This window comes from Dendrobates tinctorius, unplaced genomic scaffold, assembly GCF_039654945.1.
Source record: "Dendrobates tinctorius isolate UK_male_01 unplaced genomic scaffold, ASM3965494v1 ptg000016l, whole genome shotgun sequence".
NCBI classification, from domain to species: Eukaryota; Metazoa; Chordata; class Amphibia; order Anura; family Dendrobatidae; genus Dendrobates; species Dendrobates tinctorius.
Window position 1 is genome coordinate 34,463,016 of NW_027361684.1, and position 20,751 is coordinate 34,483,766.

The 20,751-nt window shown below is 40.9% G+C and overlaps 1 protein-coding gene across 1 annotated transcript in view; it reads right to left on the reverse strand.

The window, feature by feature from the left end:
- SCARF1 (scavenger receptor class F member 1) overlaps nt 1–17,263 on the reverse strand; it is a 104,588-nt gene extending 87,325 nt beyond the window's left edge. The window contains exons 1-2 of the mRNA XM_073565662.1: nt 16,987–17,263; nt 955–1,016 (exon numbers count right to left, since the gene is read on the reverse strand). Coding sequence (XP_073421763.1) covers nt 955–1,016; nt 16,987–17,099 — 175 coding nt within the window. The 5' untranslated portion in view covers nt 17,100–17,263. The remainder of the gene's footprint in view (nt 1–954; nt 1,017–16,986) is intronic.
- Nucleotides 17,264–20,751: the final 3,488 nt, after the last annotated feature.

The window sequence follows — 20,751 nt, forward strand, 5'->3', positions numbered from 1 at the left end:
TACTTAAGACCATGTGATATTTCAGTTTTTCTTTTTTAAGAAATTTGCAAAAAATTTTATATTTCTGTTTTTTTTCAGTGAAGATGGGGTGCAGAGTGTACATTAATGAGGGAAAAAATGAACTTTCTTGAATTAAGCAAATGGCTGCAATGAAACAAAGAGTGAAAAATGTAAAGGGATCTGAATACTTTATGTACCCACTGTATGTTGGAAGCTGCAGAACAGACAACTATCTGAAGGAATTATAGAGACTCTACAGGGGCAAACAATAAGGACATTTTTAATGAATAGTATAATAGTTGCTTTATTTGTAATTTTGCATTTAGGAAGATGCTCACGAACAATAAGGTGCTGATTTTTACCACTATATGTGTACAATATATGACATTAATTATATGACTAAGATGCATTTTTAATAGCCTCTAGAAAAAAAATAAAAGAAATGGTTCTTTGGGATGACTGCAAAAAGCTTGAACACTGTGAGTAATAAAGAAAGTACATTGCAATATGGTATTTTTTTTAATTCTAAAAATAATTCTCTATAATTGCTCAACCCCTTATCCCCCTTGAGGAGTGCTTGTTAAAGTAAATTTGTCAATCTTGACCCCATATCTGTTATAATGCAAGGACAGCTAAAGAGACACAGTCATGTAATTATCATCTCTGAACTCACGTTCACTCCACGGCAGTAAGTCAACAATTGTCCTCTCTGCTAGAGAAGGGTCTAGGAAGAATCTTCTATGCTACTTTCCTGAGCTGAGGACCTCATAGAAAGCATTATTACCATGAAGACAAGGACTGACTTTCTGTGAGAGCATGAAAAGAATTTAATTATGACAGATTCTCTATAATAATTAGGAGGGCTGAGCACTTTATTCCAGACAGTAGTTATGACCACTAGCACACATTAAAATGAAAGTCATTCTGCCAACTTTTAGGGATAGACTTTCTTACCAGCTGTGCACTCTCGTCCTTCCGGTTTCCAGCCTGGGCAGCACACCAGCCCTTTGGTGACACTAAGGGAAGGGAGAAGCAGGAAGTTGATTTAGTTTCATCATTTTCTTTTAGTGACATCCTAAAATTGACACTAGGCAGATGGTTTGCAAACCGTGCTAAGAAACTGTGTTAAAGGAAAATTCCCATCTACAAGATCCTATCCCAATATGTAGCAGGTGTAATAATAATAAAAAGCAAATAGCTCCAGTTAGAAAATTAGTATAGTTCTTCAGATTCGCTTAGGTATCCATGGTTACGACCACTTAGAGCTTTCTAACTGTCACTATATGAGTGGTTGTAACCATGGATACTTAATCTACTGCAATGCCCTATATGAGGTGAGCGACATAGCGAATCTGAAGAACTATACAAAATTTCTAATTGGAGGTATTTGCTAATGTTATTAAAGGGGTTGTCCGGTTAAAATCGATAAGTCTACAGTCACTCTGTGAAAGTGCTGACTTATGAATCCCACCAGCAGTGCACGCACTGTGTGCTGCAGGGATTCACCGATTTCTGAGCAGCATACATAGATCAAGCCAGAGCCCGTCCAGTGGGCACGACCTCGCTCCATACACTTGTACACACTGGACGGGCTCTGACTGGGAGTATGTATAACGCATACATACCCTCCGGTCCCAGCTCAAAAACTGGTGAATACCCACAGCACGTGCACTGGGGTGGATTCATAAGTCTGGAGTCACTCTTCGTGACTGCAGACTTATTGATTAGGACCGGATAACCCCTTTACTATTAAACCTACTACATATTGGGATAGACATGAATCCAGACTCTTCATAGCACAGCTAGGGACCAATGTGCCATGTGGCAACAAAAAAGAGAGGCCCCCAGTGACTGCACTCACTTAAGTAGATTAGGCTACAATGAGAAAAAGTAAGCTGCGAGTGCTTTATAGTAAAACAGCCTAGTTTTATTAAGTATAAATAATTAAGAAACAAAACCTGTCACAAACAAGACATACTAGAGGTACAAGATAATAAAGTGGGAGAAAAAGGGGGTACCCTTCCATAGTGAAGAGCTAAAAAAGCTAAATATCATAAATAGGCAATGCCTGATCACCGCAGGTCACCATTAGTACAACAAGAATCAAAAACATGTAATATAGTTAGTGATCACGCTTACCGTTAAAGTGCCAAGTGGTGGTAAAGGTAGCCCCTAACGAAAAATGACCCGACGCACGTTTCGCTTTAGGGGTACAGCTTTCTCAAGGGGATATTAGTATGTCTGGCTTTTGAGGGTTTTTGTTACCTAATTATTTATACTTAATAAAACTATGCTGTTTTACTATAGAGCACTCGTAGCTTATTTTTTCTCTTAGTAGCCTACATATTGGGATAGCATCTTGGAGAAGGAAACAGTCCTTTAAATGTAGACTACATTGTTGCTCCTATCTATAAAGATACACATCGCTGAAGAAAGCACATGCAGAGTCTAATTGGGGTCTGAACACCCTCTATGACTCAGTCAAAGGTTTCATCTTCACCCCAGTTTTCAGACTCTCCATGGACCTGCTGCCCGTGAAGTGTAAATATATGTGCCCCTAGTGCTACACAATGTAAGAGGTCATCCCTCTATATTACTGCTCCAGTAATATCCCAAGGAAACATATATGGGTACAAGTTTATAGTGCTCTGGGGTGTACTGCAAGAGCTAGACTGACCTGTACGCCTGTGCACAGTCCGCAAAAGAAAGGATGATCGATCAGTCATGTGTGACTAACCCGCTGGCTAATACATGCTACAATAAAAAGTATGAAAACCTGTGATATCCCTGATGAAATATAGTGCATGGCACATTTTTTTAATCTCTCCTGACGGCCATAGTTTTGCAGTGACGTCACTGAGGCAGTGCAAACATTTATTTTTTGAGAGACCCCACCGGCCGGGTGCTCTCAATGCTGGATCTCGTATTTGACCGAACATCCAACCTCTATCACCTCTGGATTCCGTCACCATGACTGACGGATCTATCATCCTCTCTTGTAGACTGTGCGCAGGTATTCAGGTCAGTCTATCAGCATATCCAGAAGCAATAATGACTTATATTCATATATGTTTTTTGGGGATATCACTGCAGCAGTGATATAGAGCGGTGGCTTACCTATTACGGTACATTATGTAAAGTGCAGGGCACAAACTGTGTAAACTTTTAAACTTTTGATATCACTTTTTCAACAAATTGCTTTTGTTGCTCTTTAAAGGGATGAGGATACAATACATATCAAAACAAAAATTATTTCATCTGGACCCTGACAAAGGCACCAAGCAGACTATAATAACCCTTTCTTTCCTTTTTAGGTTTGAATATAGCTTAAATACGCTCCACGAAAAAATATGCAATTTTCTCCATATTGGTATGTACTGTATATTGATATTACTTTTTGAGTGAGTACTCTTACAGCCCACTGGCACCTAGGAGAGCGTGGACGCCGGTCATACACTCACTACCAATCAGCGGTTTTTCGATTGCCTGTATAGATAGAGTGACAGTGCTTTTGATGCACACATAACCGTTAATAGATCATTCTGTTCTTGCTCTTGGCAGCACATGTCCTGTTTACACAGGATTATTTGCTGCCATTAAGGATAATTTTTAAGCGAACTTAAAAGTAACTTTAGGCAAATATGTAATAAATGCACACAGAGATATGCACCAGCGCACCTACAGTAATAGTGAAACGGTAGCAGGAGAGAGTGTGTCTGCATACACCCTAAATGACTTACAAAGAAGAACCAGTATAAAAATAAATACCTCCTGTGCAAGAGTCTAAACTAAGAAACCAGTGTAACATTTATTGCATAAATATGCATCAACCTTTGTTAGTATCTTAGCAGTTTGTAATTGAAGTCATTTTTTTGTATCTCTTTATTTTTTAAGCATTTTACTTTCTATAGAAATAATAAAAATAAATTAATATTTTTTGCAGGACAGTAATAAAAGCCATATATTTATTTCTATTTATTTTAAACAGCACTCATTGAAAATGTTATTTCCAATATGATCACATTGGTATTGAGGACAATCTAAAGGAATTATTACAACACGTACAACTGGACCAAGATGAGTCATTGGATGTAGTATATCTTGATTTTTCCAAAGCGTTTGATACTCTGTCACGCAAGAGGTTGGTACACAAAATGAGAATGCTGGGTCTGGGGGAAAATGTGTGTAAATGGGTAAGTAACTGGCTTAGTGATAGAAAGCAGAGGGTGGTTATAAATGGTATATTCTCTAACTGGGTCGCTGTGACCAGTGGGGTACCGCAGGGGTCGGTGTTGGGACCTATTCTCTTCAACATATATATTAACGATCTGGTAGAAGGTTTGCACAGTAAAATATCGATATTTGCAGATCATACAAAACTATGTAAAGCAGTCACTACAAGAGAAGATAGCATTCTGCTACAGATGGATCTGGATAAGTTGGGAACTTGGGCTGAAAGATGGCAGATGCAGTTTAACAATGATAAATGTAAGGTTATACACATGGGAATCAATATCACCATTACACACTGAACGGGAAACCACTGGGTAAATCTGACATGGATAAGGACCTGGGGATCCTAGTTAATGATAAACTTACCTGGAGCAGCCAGTGCCAGGCAGCAGCTGCCAAGGCAAACAGGATCATCGGGTGCATTAAAAGAGGTCTGGATACACATGATGTGAACATTATAATGCCTCTGTACAAATCTCTGGTTAGACCGCAGTTTTGGGCACCGGTGCTCAGGAAGGATATAATGAAACTAGAGCAGGTACAAAGGAGGGCAACACTATTAATAAAGGGGATGGGGGAACTACAATACCCAGAGAGATTAGCAAAATTAGGATTATTTAGTCTAGAAAAAAGACGACTGAGGGGCGATCTAATAACCATGTATAAGTATATAAGGGGACAATCCAAATATCTCTCCGAGGATCTGTTTATACAAAGGAAGGTGATGGTCACAAGGGGGCATTCTCTGCGACTGGAGGAGAAAAGGTTTTTCCACCAACATAGAAGAGGATTCTTACTGTTAGGGCAGTGGGAATCTGGAATTCCCTGCCTGAGGAGGTGGTGATGGCGAACTCAGTCGACGTGTTCAAGAGAGGCCTGGATGTCTTCCTGGAACGTAACAATATTGTATCTTACAGTAGAAGGACGTAGGTCTGGGGATTTATTCTGACAGAATTTTATAGGCTAAACTGGATGGACTAATGTCTTTTTTCGGCCTTACTAACTATCTTACTATGTGTACTAATTGACAATCACAAGCAGCTATGTAAGAAGAGTAGGTGATGCAGTGACTTATCACTGAGGAAGAAAAGCATATCTTAGATTAAATTTGCTCCATCCAGACATCTGTAACTCTCGGTGATGTTACTGCGTAGTACTCTGTCTTTGTGACTTGTGGACTTACAGGCAAATACTTATCCATCATACAATACATTCAGGGAGGCATCTGGTTGGCTCCAAATGTATTCTGCAGCATGACATCGACGCCAAACATAGACCCAATAACACTAAAAACTATCTTCAACATAAAGAAGAACATGGAGTCTTAGAAGTGATGATATGGCCTCACAAAAGCCTAATCTCAACATCATCAAGTCTGTCTGGTATTACATGAAGAGACAGAAGAACTTGAGCTAGCCTACATCTACAGAAGATCGGTGGTTTGTTGTCCAAGATGTTTGGGACAACCTCTCTGCCAAGTTTCTTCATATACTGTTTGCAAGTGTACCTAGGAGAATTGAAGCTTTGATTACGTTTTGAGGACGAATTGTGGTCACACCAAATATTGATATCATTTAGATTTTCCATTTCTCTTTTGTTCATTCACTTTGCCTTTTGTTAATTTCTAAAAATAAACTATTAACATTTTTATTTTTGAAAGCATTCTTACTTTGCAGCATTTATTCCACACTTGCCTAAAACTTTTGGACAGTACTCTACATATAGATGCTTTTTAGTTTTGCCATGTACAAGTGCTTCTCACTAAATTAGAATATCATATAAGTTATTTCAGTTCTTCAATACAAAAAGTGAACTTCATATATTATATAGCGTCGTTACAGAGTGATCTATTTCACGTGTTTATTTCTGTTAATGTTGATGATTATGGCTTACAGCCAATGAAAACCCAAAAGTCATTATCTCAGTAAATTAGATAATTAACATAAAAACACACGTAAAGGCTTCCTAAGCATTTAAAAAGGTCCCTTAGTCTGTTCCAGTAGTATATCTACCTAATATTGAAGAAGAGGTTTTTGCAAGATTTGTGTTTTCTTTAAAATGACTTGTTACGGACATTGACATTTATAGATGTCAGCAATTCTGCCGTGTTACATTGTATATTGAGCAGCCTCTGAAATCTGAGAAAGTCCAGAAATGGAATTCCCTATTGTTGGAAAGGAAGTGTGGCTGAATACAAACAGGATGTGGAAACAAATATACACAAGCATGCTATTACTGTGTGTAGCTAAGAAATCACAATGTAGATAACCTATACAATTCCACCACAATTCTTAAATCCATATATCGTTGGTTCAACATTTAGAATAGATTTGATATTTTTTATGGAGAATATTGGAATTTTCCCTATTTGTTGCAGTGTACATTTTTCTGACAAGTAGTGCTGTTTTGTCCTCAAGCTAATCCAAGCCAGCTCTGTTCTTTTGCAGGGCTTTACTATACATCCACTAAAGATTGCCTCTTACATCTCAAGCATTCCAAAGTGCTATCTAAACACTTGGTTCTGAAGTATAAAGGTGCCTGTCTGTATACCTCACTCTGATGCTCTTAGATGCTAGCCACACACTTGCATCTCTTGTATCTAGGTCCATCTCTCCATACTCTGCTTTGCTGTTCCAAGGTCCTGTCTGCATACTCCATTCAGCTGTATCTAGGTATCTGACTGCATATCCGGCTCCACTGTTCCTCGCTGTTCTACATTGTGTCCTGCATGTCCAGCTTCGCTATTCTCAGGTGCTGACCTCCTAATCCATCTAATCCAGTATCCTGCTGGTCCGACATCTTCAGTCCGAGCTGTTCCTCCATACATATCAGAAGTCACCACCATTAAATTCGACCAACATTTCTGATATCACAACTTAGTTACGAACTCTGAGACATATGGCACTAAGTGCATCATGATACACAAAGCTGAAAAGCAATCCTCTAATAAAGGGGTCATAGGCAGGACTGGATTTTTTTTGTCAACTTTTTGTCTGCGACCATGTGGAAGATGAGGTTTTTGTAGCTCATTTCACTTGATGTTGGTGCTGTATGCTGGTCAATATTGCTGTGGGGCTGAACCTATAGTGGGGTGGTGTGACCTGGAGGTGTGGGGGCTTTGCCTTGCACCTCGTGCTGAGAGGCACCTGAGTTTCTCACCATGCCGATTTGGTATCTTTGTGTTGGTTTAAGGTCAGGAACTCACCAAGAGGTTAGCTGTGGGCTGTGGGCTTCATGAATCAATGTATGAGTTTTGGATGTGAGGTTCACCTACAGTTATATTAAAATCATAACAGTTTCATGGAAGCAATACCCGTATGATAATTAGTAAAAGATGAAAAATTGCATCTCAACAAGACGCTATACAATGGGTCCCATAATTGGACAATCTCAAAAAATCATATACATATAAAGAGAGCAGAGAAGCGAAAAAAAGTCCAATACTAATAAATATGAAAATACAAAATTGTAATTTTATTAGAATTTATCAGGAATGAGGGAAAGGGGGTGAAAAAAGTCAATTGACCATAACAAGCACATGAGCACAATGGGGCACACAATGGGTATATGGACCAAAGGGATATGAAAATGATTTCAACATAACATGATAACATAATGCAAAGATATATGTTAACATCCCTGATCATAATAAAGCAGCCAGGCATGGTAAACACAATGTATAGTATAATACCATCAAAGATAGTTTGTCTAGATGTACAGTTAGGTCCATATATATTTGGACAGAGACAACATTTTTCTAATTTTGGTTCTAGACATTACCACAATGAATTTTAAACAAAACAATTAAGATGCAGTTGAAGTTCAGACTTTCAGCTTTCATTTGAGGGTATCCACATTAAAATTGGATGAAGGGTTCAGGAGTTTCAGCTCCTTAACATGTGCCACCCTGTTTTTAAAGGGACCAAAAGTAATTGGACAGATTAAATAATTGTAAATAAAATGTTCATTTCTAGTACTTGGTTGAAAACCCTTTGTTGGCAATGACTGCCTGAAGTCTTGAACTCATGGACATCACCAGACGCTGTGTTTCCTCCTTTTTGATGCTCTGCCAGGCCTTCACTGCGGTGGTTTTCAGTTGCTGTTTGCTTGTGGGCCTTTCTGTCTGAAGTTTAGTCTTTAACAAGTGAAATGCATGCTCAATTGGGTTGAGATCAGGTGATTGACTTGGCCATTCAAGAATATTCCACTTCTTTGCTTTAATAAAACTCCTGGGTTGCTTTGGCTTTATGTTTTGGGTCATTGTCCATCTGTAGTATGAAACGACGACCAATCAGTTTGGCTGCATTTGGCTGGATCTGAGCACACAGTATGGCTCTGAATACCTCAGAATTCATTCGGCTGCTTCTGTCCTGTGTCACATCATCAATAAACACTAGTGACCCAGTACCACTGGCAGCCATGCATGCCCAAGCCATCACACTGCCTCCGCTGTGTTTTACAGATGATGTGGTATGCTTTGGATCATGAGCTGTACCACGCCAGAGCCATACTTTTCTCTTTTCATCATTCTGGTAGAGGTTGATCTTTGTTTCATTTGTCCAAAGAACGTTCTTCCAGAACTGTGCTGGCTTTTTAAGATGTTTTTAAGCAAAGTCCAGTCTAGCCTTTTTATTCTTGATGCTTATGAGTGGCTTGCACCGTGCAGTGAACCCTCTGTATTTACTTTCATGCAGTCTTCTCTTTATGGTAGATTTGGATATTGATACGCCTACCTCCTGGAGAGTGTTGTTCACTTGGTTGGCTGTTGTGAAGGGGTTTCTCTTCACCATGGAGACTATTCTGCGATCATCCACCACTATTGTCTTCCGTGGGCGCCCAGGTCTTTTTGCATTGATGAGTTCACCAGTGCTTTCTTTCTTTCTCAGGATGTACCAAACTGTAGATTTTGCCACTCCTAATGTTGTAGCAATTTCTCGGATGGGTTTTTTCTGTTTTTGCAGCTTAAGGATGGCTTGTTTCACCTGCATGGAGAGCTCCTTTGATGTCATATTTCCTTCACAGCAAAACCTTCCAAATGCAAGCACCACACCTCAATTCAACTCCAGGCCTTTTATCTGCTTAATTGAGAATGACATAACGAAGGGACTGCCCACACCTGTCCATGAAATCGCCTTGGAGTCAATTGTCCAATTACTTTTGGTCCCTTTAAAAACAGGGTGGCACATGTTAAGGAGCTGAAACTCCTAAACCCTTCATCCAATTTTAATGTGGATACCCTCAAATGAAAGCTGAAAGTCGGAACTTCAACTGCATCTGAATTGTTTTGTTTAAAATTCATTGTGGTAATGTCTAGAGCCAAAATGAGAAAAATGTTGTCTCTGTCCAAATATATATGGACCTAACTGTAGATATTACCTTTCCTGGTATATAGATGAGGTCCACCCAAGCGTGCCCCCCCATGCGCATTTCAGCGAAATGGCCTTTCTCAAGGGGTGTGCTGTGAGGCACCTGAGTTTCTCACCATGCCGATGTGGTATCGTTGTGTTGGTTTAAGGTCAGGAACTCACCAAGAAGTTAGCTGTGGGCTGTGGGCTTCATGAATCAATGTATGAGTTTTGGATGTGAGGTTCATCTACAGTTATATTAAAATGTGGGTGTTATGAAAATGAGACACAATGGTAAGTAAGAGGCACAATGAGGGATGCACGATGGAGGGCAGAATTATAAGGCACAGTAGATGGCATTGTTATAAAGAGGCACAGGTTTTTTAACTTTTATATTCTCTAATACAAGAGCTTTAGGAGTTGGTGCATCTCTGTTACTAACCCATCTTGGATCCAGCGCCAGGTTCCATGTCTTTTTTTTTAAACATCATTTTTATTGATTTTGTAATGAAGTTGCATATTACAAGTTATAAACGTTGCATTGAATTGTTACAAAGAGCATATTTAAACATGCTTATCACCTAAGCCTGAATAGAAGCAAAAATAAACTTAACAAATATAAAATTATCACACCCCCTTAAGTCCACATTTTCATAGATTACATTGACTGAAATCAGACACCTCTCCAGCTCCATCTTATCCTCCATATAGCTCATATAACACATTTCAGTTTACCCAGATTACCACTCAAATCCTCTAATAGATACAGGTTCCATGTCTTACTTCCAAGGCAGTTTGCCCCTTCTGCTCTCACCTCTAAACTACGTGAGTGTTCATAAAGTTTGCTTAACATGAGTGATGAGTGAGTATACTCGTTGCTCGGGTTTCCCAAAGCATGCTTGGGTGGTCTCCGAGTATTTTGTAGTGCTCAGAGAATTAATTTTCATCACCACAGCTGCATGATTTGTGGCTGCTCGCCAGCCTGAATACATGATTGCCTAACAAACAGGCATTCCTCACATCTATTCAGGCTGTCTAGCAGCTGTAAATCATGCAGCTGATGCGACTAAAACTAAATCTACAAGCACTACAAAATACTCGGAGACCACCCGAGCATGCTCTGGGAAACCCAAGTAATGCGCTTATCACTACTTAGCATCTACAATACCGTTCAAAAGTTTGGCGTCACCCAGACAATTTTGTGTTTTCCATGAAAACTCATACTTTTACTAATCAAATGAGTTGCCAAATGAATTTAAAATCTAGTCCAGACATTGACAAGGTTTGAAAAAAAGATTTTTATTTGAAATAATAATTTTCTCCTTCAAATTTTGCTTTCGTCAAAAAATGCTCCCTTTGCCGCAATTACAGCATTGCAGACCTTTGGCATTCTAGCAGATAATTTGCTGAGGCAATCTGGAGAAATTTCACCCCATGCTTCCAGAAGCCCCTCCTACAAGTTGGTTTGTCTTGATGGGCACTTTTTGCATACCATACGGTCAAGCTGCTCCCACAACAGCTCAATGGGGTTGAGATCTGGTGACTGCGTTGGCCACTCCATTACAGATAGACTACCAGCTGCCTGCTTCTTCCATAAATAGTTCTTGCATAATTTGGAGGTGTGCTTTGGGTCATTGTTCTGATGTAGGATGAAATTGGCTCCAATCAAGCGCTGTCCACAGGGTGTGGCATGGCATTGCAAAATGGAGTGATAACCTTCCTTATTCAAAATCCCTTTTACTTTGTACAAATCTCCCACTTTACCAGCACCAAAGCAACCCCAGACCATCATATTACCTCCACCATGCTTGACAGATGGAGTCAGGCACTCTTCCAGCATCTTTCCAGTTGTTCTGCGTCTCACAAATGTTCTTCTTTGTGATCCAAACACCTCAAACTTGGATTCGTCTGTCAAAAACACTTTATACCAATCTTCCTCTGTTCAATGTCTGTGTTCTTTTGCCCATATTAATCTTTTCCTTTTATTAGACAGTCTCAGATATGGCTTTTTTTTTGCCACTCTGCCCTGAAAGCCAGCATCCCGGGGTCGCCTATTCACTGTAGACGTTGACACTGGCGTTTTGCGTGTACTATTTAATGAAGGACCTGTGAGGTGTCAATTTCTCAAACTACAGACTCTAATGTACTTGTCTTGTTGCTCAGTTGTGCAGCGGGGCCTCCCACTTCTCTTTCTACTCTGGTTAGAGCCTGTTTGTGCTCTCCTCTGAAGGGAGTAGTACACCTTATTGTAGGAAATCTTCAGTTTCTTGGCAATTTCTCGCATGGAATAGCCTTCATTTCTAAGAACAAGAATAGACTGTCGAGTTTCACATGAAAGTTCTTTTTTTTCTGGCCATTGTGAGAGTTTAATGGAATCAACAAATGTAATGCTCCAGATTCTCAACTAGCTCAAAGGAAGGTCAGGTTTATAGCTTCTCTAATCAGCCAAACTGTTTTCAGCTGTGCTAACATACTTGCACAAGGATTTTCAAGGGTATTCTAACCATCCATTAGCCTTCTTACACAGTTAGCAAGCACAAAGTACCATAAGAACACTGGCATGATGGTTGTTGGAAATGGGCCTCTATACACCTATGAAGATATTGCATTACAAACCAGATGTTTGCAGCTAGAATATTGTTACCACATTAACACTGTATAGAGTATATTTCTGAATCATTTAATGTTAGCTTTGTTGGAAAAAACTGTGCTTTTCTTTCAAAAATAAGGAAATTTCTAAGTGACCCTAAACTTTTGAACGGAAGTGTATATATGCCATAATTTAACCCAGCTCTGTTATTTTGCTGGGTTTTGCTATATATCCACTAAAGAGCACCTCCTAAATTGCAAATGTTCCAAAGTGCTGTCAACATCGAGCAGGGATGTCAAACTCAAATACACAGAGGGTCAAAATTAAAAACTTGGACAAAGTTATGGGCCAATCATGATATTTATGAAAAAAAAAGTCTACAAGTGAGAGAGTTTTTCCTTATCATCAAATATAACAATGAACTTTTACTTATGGAAACAAGCTTCAAAGGGTTCTCCCATGAGCAAAGTACAGTTTAATTAATAGATCTTAAGACACATAACCGGAGTATTGGGTATTTCCTTGTAAGTAGGGAGCGTACATATAAATCAAGGGGCTCCATAGCAGAAGTTCTAATTGGGCTCCCTCCCATAGTATTATGGGTCCCACATTCGCCTCAATACAGAATAATGGTCTCACATAGTCCTCCATGCAGTTTAATGGGTCCCACATAGTCCTTTACACAAAATAATGGTCCTATATAGTCCTCCACACAGTATAATGGGCCCCACATAGTCCTCCATACAGTTTAATAGTGCACATAGTCCTCCATACAGAATAAAGAGCTCAACATAGTCCTACATACAGAATAATGAGTCCCACATAGTTCCCCCGCTGCTCCTGTGCCGTCAACGAGCCCTCTGAAGCGCTTCATTGCTGGCATGAAATAGTGACATCAAGATGTCAGACGCAGAGGCAGAATGATGAGGGAGGGAGTGGATGGCTCCTCTTCCATCATTGCTTTCAATGTAATGCCAGGATGCAAATACAGTTGAAAGTGCAATACCGAGCGGGTGCGGCTCACAGCCTATAAGGCATGGATGAGGATACAGTAGGTGAGAATAGAGCTGTCCATGCAGCGTTATAGTGGAGTGAGGGTTATTTCAGATTGTAGGCTTGTCGGAAGAGGTAGGTCTTCAGGTTCATTTTGAAGGTTTCCACGTTAGGCTAGAGTCTGATATCTTGGGGTATTCCAGAGTAGGAGGGATTTACGGGAGAAATCTAGTATGCGGTTGTGGGAAGAGGAGATAAGAGGGGAGTAGGGAAAGACATCTTATGAGGATCAGAGGTGGCACATAGGTAAGTACGAGAAGACTAGGTCACAGATGTATGAAGGAGACAGATTGTGGATGGCTTTGTATGCCATGGTTAGAGTTTTGAACTGGAGTCTCTGAACAATGGGGAGCCAATGAAGGGTTGACAGAAAGGAGAGGCCAGGAAATAGAGGGGCAAAAAAGGTGGATTAGTCGGGCAGCAGAGCTTAGGATAGATTGGAGGGGTGCGAGAGAGTTAGAAGGGAGGTTACAGAGCAGAAGGAGTAGTCGAGGTGGTAGATGATGAGGGCATGCACTAGGGTTTTTGCAGATTCTTGATTAAGGAATGTACGGATACGCAAAATATTTTTGAGTTGGAGTTGACAGGAAGTGGAGTGAAGGGTTGACAGGAAGTGGAGTGAAGGGCTTGGATATGTGGTTTGAAGGAGAGATTAGAGTCCAGGGTTACTCCGAGGCAGTGAGCTTGCGGTATTGGGGAGAGTGAGCAGCTATTGACTTTAATGGATAGGTCTGTTGGGGGAGTTGATTGAGATGGGGAAAGCTGAATTCTGTTTTGTTAATTTTAAGTTTTAGAAATATAACAGAGAAGGATGAAATAGCGGACAGATATTGTGGGATTTTGGTTAGTAATAAGATGATATCAGGTCCAGAGAGGTAGATCTGTGTGTCATCAGCATAGAGATGATACTGAACGCTGTGGAACTCTTTGAGCTGTACCAGGCCGAAGGTGTAGATTGAGAAGAGCAGGAGTCCTAGAACTGAAAATTGCGGGACACCAACAGATGGGGGTGAGATGAGGAGATGATGTGTGAATGGCAGATGCTGAATGTCCGGTCTGCTGAATGTCCGGTCTGTTAGGTACAAAGAGATCCAAGATAGGGCCAGGTCTGTGATGCCAAGAGATGAGAAAATCTGTAGTAAGTGGGAATGGTCCACTGTGTCAAAAGCAGAGAACAGGCCCAGGAGGAGGAGGACAGACTAGTGTCACTTGGATTTGACAGTTAGTAGGTCATTGGTGACTTTAGACAGGGCAGTTTCAGTGGAATGCTGCAGTTGGAAGCCAGATTGTAAGCGGTCAAAGAGGGATCAGGAGAGGTGGGAAGACAGTTCAAGATGGACGTGTTGTTAAAGTAGTTTTGAGGCATAGAAAAGTGATATGTGGTAATAGCTAGACACCAGGGGATGGGTTAAGGGAGGCCTTTTTGAGGATGAGTGTGAGCGAGGCATGTTTAAAACATGAGGGCAAAACACCAGTTTTAAGGCACAGGTTGAAGAGATGGGTTAAGGCTGTGATGAAGACTGTGGTGAGGTTTAGGATGAGGTGGGACTGGATCGGGTCAAGCGCACAGGTGGTGAGATGTGATCTTGAGAGTAGAGATTAAATTTCATCTTCTGTAATGGTGGAGAAGCTGGTTTTGGGGGAGGAGGGCTTAATAGTTTTAAGAAGAGGCTTTGGGGGCTTTATGCCAAAGGTTTCTCTGATGTTATCGATCTTCAGCTTGAAGAATGAGACAAAGTCTTCAGCTGAGATGAGAGGAGATTGAAGAGGTGCTGGGGGATGAAAGAAAAATTTTAAAGTGTTGAATAGCTTTTCAGGGTTGTGAGACAGGGATGATAGGAGAAATAAGAAGTAGATTTGTTTTGCTGCAGTGTGTAGACTTAAAAGTGGTGAGGGACTGTTTGAATGTCGTGAAGTGCTCGTTGGAGTGGGATCTTTTCCACCTCCGCTCAGCAACCCTGGAAGCCTGCCTCAGGTCTTTAGTCAGGCTGGTGTGACAGGGTTGCCTGTTGATTGTGCGAGCTTTGGTATGTTTGAGGAGTTTGACCAAGGACGTGATATCTGGTCCAGAGAGGTAGATCTGTGTGTCATCAGGATAGAGATGCTTCAGCTGTTGTGGTGTTATATATAGCAGCAGCAGCATATGCGTTGTGTAAGGAACTTATGTCTGCAAGAAGGAGAAGGGACTCAGAAAGTGAGTGTAAATTAAAGTGTTTGAAATTTCTGCAAGGGTATGCAAGTTTGTGGAGTTGAGATTGTGCACCTGGAGATGAGAGGGAAGAGGATGCGGGTAGGTTGTGGTCAGACAGAGCAAGAAGTGAGTTAGTGAGGTTAGATAGGGAAAAGAGGTGGGTGAAGATGAGGTCCAATGTGTGGCCGTCTTTGTGAGTGGGCTGCAGAAGACCAATGATCAAGGCCAAAGGAGGAAGTGAGAGGTAGAAGCTTTGAGACAGCTGAGTGGGGAATTTCAATGGAGATGTTGAAGTCAATCATGATGATAGTGGTGATGTCAGCAGAAAGTAAATGAAGTAGCCAGGTGCTGAACTGGTCAAAAAGGGAATGGCTGGCCCTGGGGCAATAAATGACAGCCAGTTGTAGGTTGGAGAGGGAGTAGATGTGCACAGAGTGCACCTCTAAAGAAGGGAGAGTAATGGGTGGTAGTGGAATTGGGGTAAAGGAGCAGTTATCTGACAGGATAAAATCAACTTCTACACCATGCTTGCTGCTGGGGCAGAGGGTGTGAGAAAGATGGCATCTCACATAAGAAAGTGCAGCCGGAGAGGCTTTGTTAGAGGTTGTGAGCCAGGTTTCAGTGATGCCAAAGAAGGAAAGTTTGTTAGTAATGAAAAGATCACGGATGTATTTGTTTGTTGCAGACAGAGTGAGCATTCCATAGAGCTCCTTTTAGAGGGACTGTGGAAGCTGGGGCTGGGCGAATGGGTATGAGATTAGAAAAGTTGCGGAAATGTGTGATATATCGTGGATGAGAGGTAGAAGTGACTGTGGGGATGTGGTGAGGACGGCCAGGATTTGGAGAGATATCACCGGTAGAGTTGAGCAAATTTGTTTGGATTTCGTCCCTGTAACTGATTTTGACATATTCGAGCCATATTCGAATACTATTTGTGCCGAATGTTTGTCTTATGTACGTTCCGAAAAAAATTCGGTAATTTCTACTCCCATTGACTCTAATGACTTTCGGCTATTTTTGACGAATATTGAAAAAACAAAATTCGATTCCGATCATATTCGGAACCAAATCCGAACAAATTCGCTCATCTCTAATCACTGGCAGAGAGGAGGAGCAGATTAGCTATGTTTACGAACAGTAAAATAGAGGATTAAAAATCCCTCTTTTCTAACCAACTACGGTAATAAAGTTTTCAAATGTTGCCTTTCTCAGTCACTTTTACTATTGTAAAAATACAAAAAATCAACCAATATATAGGTATATGTATTTAGTATGGCAGAATAGTATGCACCTGACCTAATGTTTTCCTCTTAAACCTGGATTCATATATTATGTAAGATCGTAATAAACCATGGCATGATAGCAGATACAACCATTATTCTGTACAGGACCATCATTTCTACATTGTAACAGACTTTTGCAGTTGTCAAAACCTTGAGATGTTCCCCATCATTTTCCTGGAATTACAGTCTGATAATCGGAAAGTGTCTGGAGATTGCAATATTACACAGATAAGCACATGCTGAGTTCAAGCAAGTAGACAATTACATTTAATAGCCGATGTGAGTGCTTACCTATCAGATTTACAGACATTTCTACCAGCAGGATCCAGCTCCTGAGACTTCACTCTTTGTTTCCAGGTCCAGAGCATTAGCATCAGTATCAGCTTTCTGCTATGATAGGACATGTTTAATATACTGCTACATGGAAAAAGTGTGAAACCAGGAGAATGGGATCCTAGAAAGGCTGAAATATAAGCCAGGCGCTGCCATAGAATAATTCCGTCGTAGTCACAGGGTGACTGGTCTTTTCCCTGCTGTAGCCATCCCAGTGTGTGTGCCCTTTCATTGGGATCAAGATCCTTCTTGATTTTTTTCCTGAGGAAGTAAAGGAAGGGATGCAGAATTCCTGCTATTGAATCTTTCTAGTGGGAGGGAGAACAGTGACACAGGATATGAAGTGCAATAAATGTAAATGCCAAAATATTGAATCATATACAGTGGGGAAAAAAAGTATTTAGTCAGTCAGCAATAGTGCAAGTTCCACCACTTAAAAAGATGAGAGGCGTCTGTAATTTACATCATAGGTAGACCTCAACTATGGGAGACAAACTGAGAAAAAAAAATCCAGAAAATCACATTGTCTGTTTTTTTTTCATTTTATTTGCATATTATGGTGGAAAATAAGTATTTGGTCAGAAACAAGCAATCAAGATTTCTGGCTCTCACAGACCTGTAACTTCTTCTTTAAGAGTCTCCTCTTTCCTCCACTCATTACCTGTAGTAATGGCACCTGTTTAAACTTGTTATCAGTATAAAAAGACACCTGTGCACACCCTCAAACAGTCTGACTCCAAACTCCACTATGGTGAAGACCAAAGAGCTGTCAAAGGACACCAGAAACAAAATTGTAGCCCTGCACCAGGCTGGGAAGACTGAATCTGCAATAGCCAACCAGCTTGGAGTGAAGAAATCAACTGTGGGAGCAATAATTAGAAAATGGAAGACATACAAGACCACTGATAATCTCCCTCGATCTGGTGCTCCACGCAAAATCCCACCCCGTGGGGTCAGAATGATCACAAGAACGGTGAGCAAAAATCCCAGAACCACGCGGGGGCACCTAGTGAATGAACTGCAGAGAGCTGGGACCAATGTAACAAGGCCTACCATAAGTAACACACTACGCCACCATGGACTCAGATCCTGCAGTGCCAGACGTGTCCCACTGCTTAAGCCTGTACATGTCCGGGCCCATCTGAAGTTTGCTAGAGAGCATTTGGATGATCCAGAGGAGTTTTGGGAGAATGTCCTATGGTCTGATGAAACCAAACTGGAACTGTTTGGTAGAAACACAACTTGTCGTGTTTGTAGGAAAAAGAATACTGAGTTGCATCCATCAAACACCATACCTACTGTAAAGCATGGTGGTGGAAACATCATGCTTTGGGGCTGTTTCTCTGCAAAGGGGCCAGGACGACTGATCCGGGTACATGAAAGAATGAATGGGGCCATGTATCGTGAGATTTTGAGTGCAAACCTCCTTCCATCAGCAAGGGCATTGAAGATGAAACGTGGCTGGGTCTTTCAACATGACAATGATCCAAAGCACACCGCCAGGGCAACGAAGGAGTGGCTTCGTAAGAAGCATTTCAAGGTCCTGGAGTGGCCTAGCCAGTCTCCAGATCTCAACCCTATAGAAAACCTTTGGAGGGAGTTGAAAGTCCGTGTTGCCAAGCGAAAAGCCAAAAACATCACTGCTCTAGAGGAGATCTGCATGGAGGAATGGGCCAACATACCAACAACAGTGTGTGGCAACCTTGTGAAGACTTACAGAAAACGTTTGACCTCTGTCATTGCCAACAAAGGATATATCACAAAGTAATGAGATGAAATTTTGTTTCTGACCAAATACTTATTTTCCACCATAATATGCAAATAAAATGAAAAAAAAACAGACAATGTGATTTTCTGGATTTTTTTTTCTCAGTTTGTCTCCCATAGTTGAGGTCTACCTATGATGTAAATTACAGACGCCTCTCATCTTTTTAAGTGGTGGAACTTGCACTATTGCTGACTGACTAAATACTTTTTTTCCCCACTGTATAAATATATGGGCTAAGAGTAACAGAGCTTTTTTTTATATACAACAGGGGACAGATTTGAAGACCACACTAAGGGCTTACTTATCAATATCAGACCTAAGACTACTTTATAAAAGTATCTAGTTTTGAGAATAAATGGTACAAATCCAATGTCATACACATTTCGGTTGGTAAGTTGCATAGCATAGACAGGAATAAGTCCTAACACACCCATATACTGTATTTCAGTCTTTACTATAATAGCTTACCTACATAGGTCAGGCATGTAGTATGTGGCGATTTATCCTCTTAATATTTAATGATTGTGAGGTAGTATAAATAGTATAAGAGAGAGCCCTGATAACATACAATCTAGTTTTCATCTTTGTTATTATTGTATAACCCTGTCTACAAATAGTTTTTGGAAAAAAAAGATATTCTATTATTAGATATTTTGGTCTTATTAAACTAATGGAATCTTTTCATGCAATGGCACTTTAAGGGTATAGAATAATACACTGTTTTGATCATTGGATTTTAAGTGGCACCCCATTCTGCCGTACACTCATGCCGTTTACCTGTACTGGATATTATTACCTCCTTTTCTTGGCAAGCACATGCGTTTGACAACATAATTGTCTCTATTTTGGGCTGGATTTTCAATAGGTCAGGGTAACTTGATGTACTATCACCTATTGTTCTCTCTACAGTTATGCTCAAAAGTTTACATACCACGGCAGAATTTTTGCTCTCATGGCGATTTTTTTCCAGAGAATATGAATGATAACAAAAAAACTTTTTCTCCACTCATGGTTAGTGGTTGGGTGAAGCCATTTATTGACAAACTACTGTGTTTCCTCTTTTTAAATCATAAAGACAACCCAAAACATCCAAATGACCTTGATCAAAAGTTTACATACCCTGGTGATTTTGGCCCGATAACATGCACAGAAGTTGACTCAAATAGGTTTGAATGGCTACTAAAGGTAACATCCTCACCTGTTAGCTGTTTGCGTGCATAAAAGCTGAGTGAGTGTCAGAGACACCGCACTGAACTTGCTCACTGAGCCAGTGCGCGTGCCCTGAGTAAAGCGAAAGCGTGCTCAAAGATACCTGTGGAGCGGGCAGCAACCGAATAGATGTCTACTTCAGACCCGCAGGACCTGAAGCACGTGACTGCTAGAGGCGTGGCCTAAACTCCAGAGAGCTAGGAGCTGCAAGAAAATTCCTAGCAGAGTAACTGCGAGACAAAGTTACCAAGGGGCATAGACAGGGAGAATAGTCAGGACGTAGCCAATGAGTCATACACAGAGATAGCTGCAGGGTACAAGAGGGGCGAGCAGAGAGTAGTCAGATCACAGGCAATGAGTCATACACAGATAATAACGCAGTACAAAATCAACAGGCAAACTCACAACGGGAAACAGAATCGGGTCAGAACCATATAAACAAGCTATAGCAATATACAGGCACACGGGGGTCAGCACACTAGGCCAAAGGCAAAAGTATAACTGGCAGGGATTGAAGCTACCCAGAGGTTTATGAAGCTCTCCCAGAACCAGAAAGAGGCCACAATCATTAACCCCAAGTGTGCAGGTCAAAACCTGCACAGAGCTCCAGACATTAACCCCCGGTGTGCAGCTCAAAAACCTGCACTGGAATCATGACAGTACCCCCCTCTCAACGGGGGGCCTCTGGACCCCCAGGCTTCCCCGGGTACTTGGCATGGAACGCCTGAACCAGGCGATCTGCATGT